The following is a 12,975-nucleotide window of genomic DNA, read 5'->3' as shown; positions in this document are numbered from 1 at the left end:
GTTCTTGAGGATGTATTTAAAGTGCTATGATGATGAAGTGATGACATTTCACTAGAATAGCAACGAAACTGATAATAATTGTATATATTATACTAAAGTAAGGCCTAATGATATAAGGTAAATAAATACAGCTAGTATTAGATATTGAACCTGTAACTTATCCATAACATTTTTAACAGTATGAGAAAACGAGTTTTGTTGTCCTGATGATGAACAAATTATTAAAAACCTGCAATGTAGAAAAAATACTTCTGCTAAACCAGAGAGCAGATGATGAGGTCAGTAGTCTAAGTGAAGTGTTCATAGGAACTGGAGCCAATCAGATAATGTCAGTGTGTCATCATGATTGTGTAAATATATTTACATTTGAACATAATCGGCATTCCACAATGTAGGCGAGAATTAAACACATGAATCGAGCCCGAGGACACTTTCTGTCTCACTTACATTATTCAGGGTTACCCATTTACTAAACAAACTTATATCAAACATGTATACGTTTATGTTTCAGTCACAAACACAAACGCTGTCACAGGAAGTGGCGGTTTTGAGAAATTAGACGTGTCACCTTAGTAACTAAGCAGCAGGAAAAGAGAAAAAAAAGGAAAACACCCACTTTCAAGTCGGTTTTATGCTGTAAGCAGGAAGCAACATGGATGAGCTCGGTAAGACCACTTTCTTTAACCCTGTCCATCGCGCTCAAACCCTGGACACAGTGTTTATTCAGATGTGCGTATATTTAAATTAGACGTGAACTAAAGATCTGATGATTTAATAAAATCAAAGTACTTACTGTAATGTAGTCTGTGAATGGTAACCTCTAGTTACTGTACTTTGTAATGAATAATTTATATGATTTAAGCACTCCTGCTACTTTGATGTACACGTTGTCACATTTATTATGTTCAACGTTTGTTTTGTATATTGAACTGCAGTATTTGTCCACTGACATTTTATCCAGGATTCTTTTAAGAGTCCTGATCTCTAGACTATGATGGCAAAATAAACGTAAACTAAACGTACATCTTTGTTCCTGTGTTTTCGTTCACGTCACTATTCTGTAAAGGATTTTGCTTTAGACTTGAAAGGAACCAGATCTTATTGTTAAAGAGAATTGTGCTCAAATCAAACCACTTTTCCCTTTCCTTCCTACGATCTATATGTAGTTCTATTCCCCAGAAAAATAATGTATTGATTTAATATGTTTTCTCATATGCTGGTTTATGTCATGTGGAGAAGAAACTGTATTTGTGGTTAACAGAGCATTAAAACATTATAACAAGTTTCACTTCTGTAACATGTACTCGCATCATGACTTCCTGAGGAAGCCGACTTGCATGAAGAAACCTCTAAGCTTGAACTGTACATCAAGGTGCACTCTCACTGCACTTCACATGAGATGTTTCACTCGGTGCCAGTCCTACATATCATCTGGTTAAACAGTTAGCAGCCATGAGAGAACAGTCAATGTGTTTAAGTGGTTGTGTGACTGCTGTGCTGTAAATGCATGTGTTCATGTTTTAGTGTGTTTGGAAGATTTATGGACTTCATCCTTTCACAGATCTGCTGCTGGAAGAGCTGGCCCTGAATACAGCCGCCCCAAAGAGTGACAAAGAGAACGTGGGGAATGTTGAGGTGACAAAACAAAACCACAAACACTCTAAGCTCATATTGTTTCATACCTCTCTGCACATCACCTATTTCAGCTTCTTGTACCTAAACTTAAATCTCAACCAACCAGTTGATAAGTCTTAATCTGTATTTCACCACTTAACAGAAACAATGGTTTTTAACAAATCAGATGATCACATTAACCCCAGTACATTTTGTGTCTGCAGGTGCCCGGTGCAGGCCACACTGGACTCAGCCAGAAGGACAAAGGCTCAGTCCGCTCAAATGTCTACAGGTGACCCACAGGCCGAATGCTCCTTCTTTTGATGCCTGATTCAGATTATCATCGTGTAAACAATCAATAAGATACAGAAAATTACCAGAAAAATTGTATTTCAGGGTTGTTAGTGAGATTATATACAAATATCTTATTATCGAACTATGAGCTTTGCACAATGACGCTGAAGAACCACTTAACAAGTTCTGTTTAGCCTCTACAGATTTTTATCATTTTATTTTTATTTAACAATAGATTTGTTTGTATTATTACTGCTTTGAGTGTTTTATTTATCTGTATAATTCCATATTACACAATGTAAAAAAAGAAAAAGATCAAGGACTCTGAATTATCAGGTAAAAGTTATCGCTCTGTTAAAAATAGTTGCCCATAGTAGTAATGGAATCATCAGTGGAACCTGATGATAATATCTAAGATCTTATGCTCTAATGACTTTCAGTGATCTCCCAGCCCCTGTGGCAGCTTCTGAGGAGCCTGACTCCCCCACCAAGGAGCTGGACTCCATCTTGCAATCTATGATGAGTCTGGGAGAAGAGGTCAGTTAAGTGCCAGGTCCCAAAATTATTGAAAAGGGTAATAACTATGAAATGAGGAACATCTTTCTCAATGATGTTTTATTTCGACATATGCAAGAATTATTCACAGGAAATGAAATAGAGCAAGAGTGAGTTTATACTTAAGCGTTGTTTCAAACGAGTGAAATTAAAAAATTGTACCAGCAGAGGGCAGCATTGTACTAATCTCAACAATGCTCAGTCATAGAATGTCAGTATTGGAGCAATGTAAAATATTAAAACAAACTCTAAAAAAACATATTCTGTGCTCACATGTATTTTTTAAGGATGCAGCGTCTTCAACAACCCCACCACCGCTCACACAGAAGAAGTCGGTGAAAAAAAAAACAGAGTTCGAGAAGCAGCAGAACAAGGAGAGCAGCAGCTCAGAAGGTTCAGACGCTCGGACCAAGAGAACAGACACCATAGACGACCTGCTCGGGGGACTGAGCTCTGACCTGGAGAAGATTGGCGTTCGCACCACAGCCAAGGGCCACTGTGCTTCCTGCAACAAATGCATTTCGGGAAAGGTACATGAAAGGGGAAACATTTTAGATACATGTATTGCACGTCTTACAAATCTGCATAAGAAAAAGATGCTATATTCATATGTCTGTACAACAAAAGTTAATTTTGGCATTCGACGCAACCGACCAAACTGCTTGTTCTCCCATTGACTTGTATATATATCCTTTCTGTTTCCCAGATGATCACAGCACTGGGTGAAGTGTGGCACCCTGAACACTTTGTGTGTTCGGTTTGTAAGACGGAGCTGAGCACCACAGGCTTCTTTGAGAGAGAGGGACAGCCGTACTGTGACAAAGACTACCAGCACCTCTTCTCTCCTCGCTGCGCTTATTGCAAAGGGCCCATTCTGCAGGTGAGGAGGGATCGATTTATCAAATCATGGTTATAAAATGAGGCTAAAAATGTATGTTGTGGCCGTTTATTTTATTAACCAGATCCTAAATGCCTTGCTAGTTATCCCTTTTTGATTGATAAACTAATGTATTGTGTCATATATTATATCCATTCATTTACACAATAATCTGGATTGGATTGGATGATGACATATAGTGGTAAAAGTAAGTTTTTCAAGATGTATCCCACATGTCATCCTAATAAATACAACACAAAACCATATTGGGTTCTGCAGACTGATCTCACAGTATTTTGCAGACCAAAGTCATTAATCAGAAGCTAATGCTGGTTTCACTTTGCGTTGTACCATTTTTGTGCCGCCAGACATGTGAACATGTGAATTGTGAAAAGTCTTAATAATCCTCATTTGAAGTTAAAGGCCTGATGTAATATTTCTGTATGTGGCTGGTTCACCAGAACATCCTGACAGCCCTGGACCAGACCTGGCACCCCGAGCACTTCTTCTGTATGCACTGTGGAGACCGCTTCGGACCTGAAGGTATCAGGCTTGTGGTTTAATTTCTCTCCACTGGAAACCACTTGTCCAACACCGACTTAAATATGTTATCACCTGCACAGTCTCAAAAGTGTCTTGTACTAGGTTTCCTGGAGAAGGACGGGAAGCCATATTGTTGCAGGGACTTCTACCAGCTCTTTGCTCCCAAGTGCTCCGGCTGTGGGGAGTCGGTGAAGGAGAACTACCTGACGGCAGCCAATGGCACCTGGCATCCAGAGTGCTTCGTCTGCGCAGTGAGCCCTTTCACCTCGGACCACACACGCGGCTCCGAGTCACACACCAGCCTGGGAGTGAATGAGAGAGAGATACCCGCACGTTTGCTTTATTCGCAACATTTTGCCCGCAAGGCTGATGAAAACCGTATGCCTGATGGAAACGACGCGGTTGAAATGATGCAAATAAATCAGGCAAACCATATTCCTCGGTGTGGGGATCTATTACATTCTCCTCGAACCCACTTCTGTCTGTGTGCAGCATCTGGTCGAGAAGCGCTTCAGTGTGCAGCTCCACTTCTGCTTCACTCCTGCAGTTGTTAAACGTGAAACGCTCTCACAGGAGATGCTCTGACAGGAGGTAGCAGCTTCGACTTTAGTATAAGTTTATTGTACAGCCCTTTAAAAATAATGCAGATATACAACGTCCATAAACCTGGACACACATAAAACGCACTGCCCCTTAATGCCTGCCATTCAGAAAATGGAATACTTCCAACTGTAACTACCCAAACAAATCATTACTGCAGCTACAGTATATGGCTCAGTGTTGGCACAGAACCCAAACATTGTTTTACAGGGAGCAGCGAGGTCCCAGTCTCACCTGGTCCCTGTTGACCCACGTCTAACTCCGGAGGGCAGGAGGTCAAACACTCCACAAAGACGCTGAAGTGGACACTCCAGAGAAGAGCAGCCTTTTTCGAATCAACGCCCTGCGTCAAATAAATGAAGCCGCTCCTGCAATTTAGCACCTTTGAGCTTTTTGGTCGCGCTCACCGAGCTCGATGCGGTTCTCAAACCATGAACGTGTGATGACTCTCCTCTAGAACCCGCTGGTTCAGGAGAGAGTCATAACGTTACAGTTGTTGTTGAGTTGTCGCAGACCCCGGTGGAAATCCCAGTGAGACCCAGCTGATTACTTTTATAATTGGGGAAACTTCTGACAGCGTGGAGCAGAGCGGGCGACATTTGGATTTGTTAAATGCGGGTGTCACTGATGTAATTAATGGGTTATTCCACTGAGGCGTTCCAAGGCTTTAGCGCTGCACACGCTGGCTCACTGTCACGGCACGCTGGCCCATAGGAGTGGAACTACAGCCATCACCAAGCTTAAGAGCGGCACCTGTACTTCTGCTGCTGTGACAAGTCGAGTGTCTGCCAAGATAAATGCCTGCAGTCAGCTAAACTATGCAGCTTCACCACCTTCCAGACCCATTTGAAATAAGTTCTTCATGGATTGTTAATAGTAACGCTGCTATAATTCATTTTTTTTGCTTTCACTTTTTTTAGTAATCTTGCCTGCAGTGTCATTCGATGCAACTTGACATTGTTTTACAACCAATCACTGAATATTACCACAGGATTAAAGACTATAGGTTTCTAGCCTTAGGTTTCCGCTAGTTTGAGCTGAATCTCACATTACAGAGATCTGAAACAAATCAATCAGTCAATTCATCAATCTCAATTTGCCTCACAGGGCTTAAGGTAGGTCCGGCATCCTCTGTGCTTAACCCTCGACAAAGGTGAGGCCAAAAAGAGTCAAAGGGACTGAGAGTTGGTAGATACAGGAGCGCTGTATGAGTATGTGTGAATTTGACTTGTTAGTGAAAAGGTCTTTAAGTGATAGCATCATAAATCTACTTTATTTACCATTATAATCACCTTTCTCTAAAAATTGGATCACAATGACAGGGTAGCAGAAACAGGATTAGGCTCTCCACTCAATGTGTGGAGCTATACAACATACTCCTCATCCTTACGTCCATGTTCCATTTTTTGCTGATCTTAAATGTTTGATTTGGCAGGAGAGTAGTGATGTCAGATAGATATCAATGTCAGCACGTCTGTGAAGTCAGCAACAAAGGGTCAGGTTTCAAGAACCCCCCCCTAATTTTCCTCTTTGTAGATCTGTGAAAATATTTTGGTCAGTGATTCTTTGAAAACCTGCCTTTTTAATACACTGCTAAAACTGTGCTTTGCTTTATTAACAATAGTAATGTAAGCATCCACGTGGCAAAGTAAATCAAGATTTTTTAAAAAGATTATTTCTGATTAAAATTTTATATTAATAGCCTCTCTTCATCCCCTCTCCCTCTTCTCCTCCATCACTCTCCCTCCCTCCTCTGTCTTGATACCCAGGACTGTCTGAAGCCTTTCACCAACGGCTGCTTCATGGAGCTGGACGGGCGGCCCCTCTGCTCGCTGCACTTCCACTCCAGGCAGGGCACCCTGTGCGGCGGCTGCAGCGAGCCCATCACGGGCCGCTGCATCTCCGCCCTCGATCGCAAGTTTCACCCCGAGCACTTTGTGTGCGCCTTCTGTCTGCGGCAGCTCAGCCAGGGCATCTTCAAGGAGCAGACGGGGAAGCCGTACTGCACGGCCTGCTTCAACAAACTGTTTGTGTGAGGCGCGCAGGATGCAAACACACAAATAATGCAAAGGAAACAAACTGTATCACTGCCATTGTTGAAATTAGGCAACTATGCTATTATTTGCATTGGTACAGAGGAGCAACTCTTCACATTTCACTCTCAAGTGATTTTGGATACTGATATGATCAATTACATGGTTAAGTAAGATGGGGAATGAGCTGTAAATGCAAACACTGTGCCATAATTAATGACATGGTTGTAAAACACAAGGGATATACTTGTTTCATTTTTTAAAGATATTAAAAAAAACTTTCTCATGTGAATTTTTGATGGTTCTGTTGCAGACACAGGATTTCATACATCACAATTACATAAATTATATACACAGGGAAAGAAAAATTCAGAGGTTCAGGTTTAATCCGTGGTTTCCACTGAGCTATCCTCAGTTTGCCATGAGTCTTGGCAGAGCCGAGCCACTCCAGCGGTTCGTCAAGGGGCTCGTCTATTTGGCCTGATAGCTTGTATTGGCATGGTAGTGGGACCGGCCTGGAGTCAACGTGCCAGGCCGAGGCTCCCCTTACTCTCACTGACCGCTTGGCCCTTTAACGCGCCCTGGACTCAGACAAGCTCTTCATACTCCACACAAGCTCCTTTATAGCAGCTCGTGGAAGATTAATGAAGGGGCTGAGGTGAACAACGGTGGTTTCAGGAGGGGAGGAGTTCCTTCACATCCCAGCATCTCGTCAGCAACTCGATGTGACTGTCGCGGCTCGAATCGACCGCAGAGTGCTTTAAAGCTTTGGAGAAAAAATAACTATGGTGATGTGATCCTTTTTTTTATCTCTATAGTTTTGTTGTCAGCTCTTCAGAATCATATCATAGCGAAATCTGTGTTTTACACTTGTAGATATTGCAGCTGCACAAATCTCCACGAACCCAATTAACTTAAGCAGAGGTATATGCATTAAGCTACAAAGTTAACATTTTATCCCTTGTTTTGTCTGATTTTGCAGCTGGATACCCTTGAAATGATGTTCAAAATTAATTTAACAGCTTGCAGTTTAATTTCAGTATTTTGCCTACGATTAACAATCAGTTGCACAGGTATACTTTCAACAATGATGTTTCACAAAGTCAAAGAGATGGACGTACATGTTTTGAATCTGCGCATGTGACACTGGAATTACAAGCTGCAAGGTCAAATCAGCCTTCTGCTGCCGCACCTTCCACTGACACCAAATCAGTCCCCTCCAGTTGTCTGCTAACTCCTAAGCTATGGTCATTTAAAACTTGTACAAGTCTCTAGCTAGTATGTTACATTTCAAATCAGGGAAAGCTTAACAAAAGGTGAGCATCTTGTCCATTCATGTCAATGTGAAAATTTCAGGTATGAAATACATTGAAAATCTTAATACATCAAATCATTTTATAATTGACTTTAACATTACAAAAATTTAATGGAATGAAAACCAAACCTTTCCTAAATTTTCTAATTCCCACAGAATATTGACTTCACTGTTTTTGTCCACGTCAAACTGAATCTCATCAACTTGTATCTTATCTTCAGATGAATACCGGCTTCTGTTCGTCGACCCTGTGGGCAGCTTTCTCCAGCTTCTCTTCGAGCTGGTTTAGAGTTCGCCTCGTGGAGAAAGTGTGTGCGTGAGAAACGAAGGCGGGCATTAATCACTCTGTCATCGCTGTCAGACCTGGCCCTTCGTGGCCCCTGCAGAATACGGACCTTGCATCATGGAACAAGTGTGAATGTATCGTGTTCAGTCAAGATCCAAAGATCATAAGTGTTTAATGATCTCAGCGCCTCGCGCCCGGATTCCTGCTGCACTCAAAGACATAGTGTAATGCTAAATGTTAGATATGTTCAAAATACACGTGAGAGATTTAAGTTTTGTGACACTGAAGGAAGTGATCTTTCCAGTGTAGAACAACATCAACTCGGATCTTATCGGACATTTTGGCATCTCACACGTCTGTAAAGTTCCACATGGTTACATGGCTTGAGGACTGATATGCTCATTCTAGTATTTGTCTTTTTCTTTCTGCACCATCACGGTCACAACTGCATGTTATTATGAGAGGACCCAGCGGGCAAAAACTGTCTCATGAGTGGGAATACTTGTTTAATGCTGTCTTTCCTACAAATGGCTTCAAAGAGCTATAAACCAGCGGTTAGCTTAATTTTAGATTTGTGAAGAACCTCAGACACACATGTATACACTCAACCCTGGCTGTCCAGCGGGTTCACTGAAGACAACACCAGAGCCGGACGAGGTCTCGGCCCCGAGAAGTAGAAAACAAAAATATAATGCAGGGAAAGACGTTCTGGCTTCCACAGGAAAACCAAGTGAGTGGTATCGTATGGCTGAGTGAACAGGGAGGAAAAGCGTTTCTCTAGCACGTAGTAAAAATGAGAAAACATGAAATGTGAGTGGGGGTCTTTTTTAAAAGGGTGGCGAATAAAGGGCCGTCTGTGGAAAGCCGAGAGTGTAACTCAGGTGACATTTACAGCAGTGAAACAAAGTACGAACAGTCTGGGAGTGCAGCGGGTCATGAGATGGCAGCTCCAGCTCCGTGGGGGAGAAACCAGGGAGTGAGGAGTACACTGGGACAAAATGGATACTGGTGCTGAGGGAGGCCGGGTGAGGAGGGCAGGGGTTGAGGAGTGTAGTTGCGAGCGTCACCCCTGCGTGACACTGAAACCCAACGCTTACCTCGTCTCCTGTAAAATGGCTGTGTCCGCCGGGCCGCCCCTGAAGGGGAGGGGGGAGCGGCCCGTCCAGAACCACACAGCCCCTCTCGGTCACACCTGGCTGGCCCGGCCCCAACCTGCAGCAGCCCACATCAGCTTTGAAGCCATAACTGTCGGATCGGCCTTATGTACAGTCCGGCTCATTAATCAGTGGATTTGCTTGTAGACACACATGCAGGGAAGTGCCAGCTGGAGAAAAGTCAGGTTGCAAATCAACGCTGACAATGTGAAATCACAGGTCCAGTAGGTACAATAAAGGCTGGATGGATCCGATTACTGTCACGTCATTACGAGGCATGTCCACGTACACATGCTGATGAACTTTACAGCTCGTAGCGTCTGTCGGTGCAAAAAAACATAACTCTGAAATCAACACTGTGCCTAAAATAAAACAAATGACGTCTGAATCATAACCGTTTCTATTTCACTTAATGAATCTGTCACACAATTAGAAAAAAATGGTTTTTTTCAAAGTCTACATTTCACATTACTTGAGCTGGAGTTACCAAAATGAACCACGGTTTCTACATCACTGTTTTTAAGTTAGCTTAATTGATGTCAAATGAATCCTGTTAGGTAATTCTACAAACATATTATTTTACATGTATTTAGTTATATCTGCTGCCATTAAGAATCTGTCAGTGTACAGTGAGAGAGTCTGTTTTACATGCTGCATTTGCTGGCATTGGCTCCAGCCACATGCAACCCTCTAGGGATGAGAGGTATAGATGATGGATGGATGCACTGATCTTTATAGCATGCACTTTCTCAGGAAAACCTGTATTATGACATGGGAATGTTAATTAACTCTTTTCACAGTCTTTTATATTTGATTGTGTAATTTGGTATTGAGTGAAACCAGATTTTAACGGTAGTAGCTCCTTTTAAATCAAGACAGAAGATTTGGATCTGGACATATTCTGGAGTTTGTCTTCCACAAGAATGCAGCAGGACTCGTTCATGACGACAGGAAAATGCTGAGAACATCGGTCAAGGGGTGGTGCCTGCATGCAGATCATACAGGAGGAAGGACATGACGAGTGACTTCCCTGCAAAATGTTTCGTATTTGTCGTCCCTCATCACGAAAAGCTCTCAAATCTCGTCTTTTCAATTTGACATCTTCATCGGTGAAAAGATCACCTGAGATATTTGTATTCTTACGGCTTTTCATCCGTCACATGTTCAAAGTGTCATCAACACGCCCGCTCACTCTGTTTTAGATTTTCAGAAATGTTCCTGCTCCACAGTCTCTCATGGCCTCACTCAGTCATTTTACAGATCTTTCACCAGGGTGCTGGCAGGACAAGTTCCTGAGAGTGTAAAAAGCAACTGACTCAGACATTTTCAGGAAAGCTTTAGAGGCAATATTTGATTTTATTTCGATGTTGGCAGTCACTTTGCTTCAGTGTTTTGACACGTCCGTAGTTCTTTTCATGGAGCGGCAAATATTGCTGCTGTCAGCAATTACCGATCACACTTATTAACTATAGGAGGCAGATGTAAACAACTTTTCTTGCAAGTTATTTCTGGCAGCTATACTTGTGTGCATATCATCATTAAATATAATTTGTGGAAATTGTCTTCGGGGTCCCGGTAGGGTCCTTGTCATGAATCCATTAACATCTGTAATTGCTCCAATGTGATGTGAAATCTGCGGGAAAATATCAACTGAACGTGTTTTTTGATGTTGTAGCTACTTCATGTCTATTAGCAAAACTGTCATAACCTCATGTCATGAAGCCAAACAACGGTCCGACCAGAGGATTTCTGCAACAACCTGAAAATCTAAACATTAATTAAAGAACCACATTCACTGGGAGAAATTAGAGTGTCCATCATTATGTGCAAATCGTCTACATGCAAATTTCCGTGACCCACCAATTGGAGCTTGTATAAACCAGCAGAGCTGGTCAGAGGGGAATGCCTGCGTGAAATAGAAGTGTTTCTGTGTGAGAGTTCAAATGAATGTGTTTTTAACAGCAGGAGAAGTGACAATTTCAACACCTCAGAAATTACTTCCACGCAGAGAGAAGTCGAGCTGGACGCGGCTCCACTTCGGGCCGTGTTTGTTTTGGCGTCGAGCTAATGCTGGGTGCAGGTATCACACCTGATTCATGACTGGCTCCTCTGTCCATAAGAAACCTCTTGTTGTCCTTGGCCCAACACTCAGGACTCCTCTCTATCTCACACAGCAGCTTATGAATGTGCACACACACACACACACACACACACACACACACACACACACACACACACACGTACACACATGTAAAACAAACTTGTAAAAACTATTTGTGGATTTTTTTTTATTCATGCTGTTTTAGGTCTACTCTGCACATCCCATGCACAGACTCATGCTTAAACACAAAAACATAGCTTCACACAGACACACACGCACCCCCCCACACACACACACATACACACACACACACACAGACTATGCACATCATATCTATGCGAGCGCTGCCGTCTCTGCCGGATCCTTAACCAAGTGAACTTGAGGTCTCCGGTTTTATCAGTTAAATGGAGTCAGCTCCCGAGGGGGACGCTGTGAGGTTTCTCAAGACAACTTCAAAACACTCCATCTCCCGTCTGCTGCATCTCCCTCTCATCGCCTGCCAAGTCTCTCAGTGGGACCTCCGTGCTCAACATGGAAAAACACGGAGGACGAGTGGGGGAAAGAGGCCGCGGTGCACTTTATCTGGATCCTAATGGCAGCGCGGACTGAAACTGGCTGAGGTTACGAGAAAGATTTATAAGACAGTGAGCTCCTTCTGTAGGCTAGCCTTTAGTGTCAAGAAGATAGATGGTTTAATTATGCCTCTTCATTGTGTCCATGTGTGGGTGTGCAGTGCAGTGTGCCAGAGCGGCGCAGTGTGCGATATGTTCGGGGGAAACCTGTGAAGATTGGGCCTGGCTCCATTTCAAAAGTTGAGGCTCAAGCTGGGTTTTCTTTAAGGGTTAAATCTGGGTAAGGGATGATCACGTGACACTGGAGTGGAAGTCGAGGGTGTGGATCTATGTTTGTCTTGTTCGTACGGTGGATGACTGAAAACCAAGGCTGAGTGGCTCTGGGGCCGGACCAGGTGGGGATACATCCACCCCTTTGTAGCAGCCACAGCATTGATCATTATGTTATTTGTTTTAATGAATGATGGTTGACCGCAACATGGCCTGGTTGCCAAAGAGCTGAATGACCTCCTGGGTTTAGCTGAGCTCAAGGAGGTTTTCAGGGGCCGGGAAACCCCGCGAGGAGCAGATCTGGGCTGGCTGGTTGATAAATCACAGCCGTTGCAGAAGCAGCCCACAGGGCCGGCCTCTAGTCCCAGTTTCAACAGGTCTGCTGCTGGAAAACAATGGGAAACTGTGGAAATGTCCCCCCCCCCCCCTCCACACACACACACACACACAAACACACGCACACACATACAAACACACTCGTGCACGCACACATTATATTGCATCGTAATGGGTTTAATAGTGAAATACACTCACAGTACGGCACACACACATTTTTCACCCTGGAAACTTCACTTGGGTTTTACAGTAATTCCATTAACAGGTGTCCATTTTCAAGCACCTCAGCTCTGCTGTGTTTGACAGAACATCTATTTAAATTGGACTGAGAGGATCCAGGTTGGCCTTTTCTGAGGGATACATTAGCGGCCCGCTCCAAACCTTTGGAATCGGTGGAGACATTTTTCTCATCACAAATCCACCAG

At 43.1% G+C, this 12,975-nt stretch overlaps 1 protein-coding gene across 1 annotated transcript; it reads left to right on the top strand.

Moving 5' to 3' along the window:
• Window positions 1–569: 569 nt before the first annotated feature.
• lpxn (leupaxin) lies at window positions 570–6,808 on the top strand. The gene is made up of 9 exons (XM_062396246.1): window positions 570–665; window positions 1,562–1,635; window positions 1,839–1,906; window positions 2,349–2,445; window positions 2,751–2,993; window positions 3,170–3,343; window positions 3,802–3,883; window positions 3,986–4,134; window positions 6,253–6,808. The coding sequence occupies exons 1-9, from the start codon at window positions 653–655 to the stop codon at window positions 6,517–6,519; spliced, it is 1,167 nt and encodes a 388-aa protein (XP_062252230.1). The 5' UTR covers window positions 570–652; the 3' UTR covers window positions 6,520–6,808.
• Window positions 6,809–12,975: the final 6,167 nt, after the last annotated feature.

The sequence above is a fragment of the Platichthys flesus genome, chromosome 9 (assembly GCF_949316205.1).
Source record: "Platichthys flesus chromosome 9, fPlaFle2.1, whole genome shotgun sequence".
NCBI lineage: Eukaryota > Metazoa > Chordata > Actinopteri > Pleuronectiformes > Pleuronectidae > Platichthys > Platichthys flesus.
This window is presented reverse-complemented; position numbering and strand designations above follow the sequence as displayed.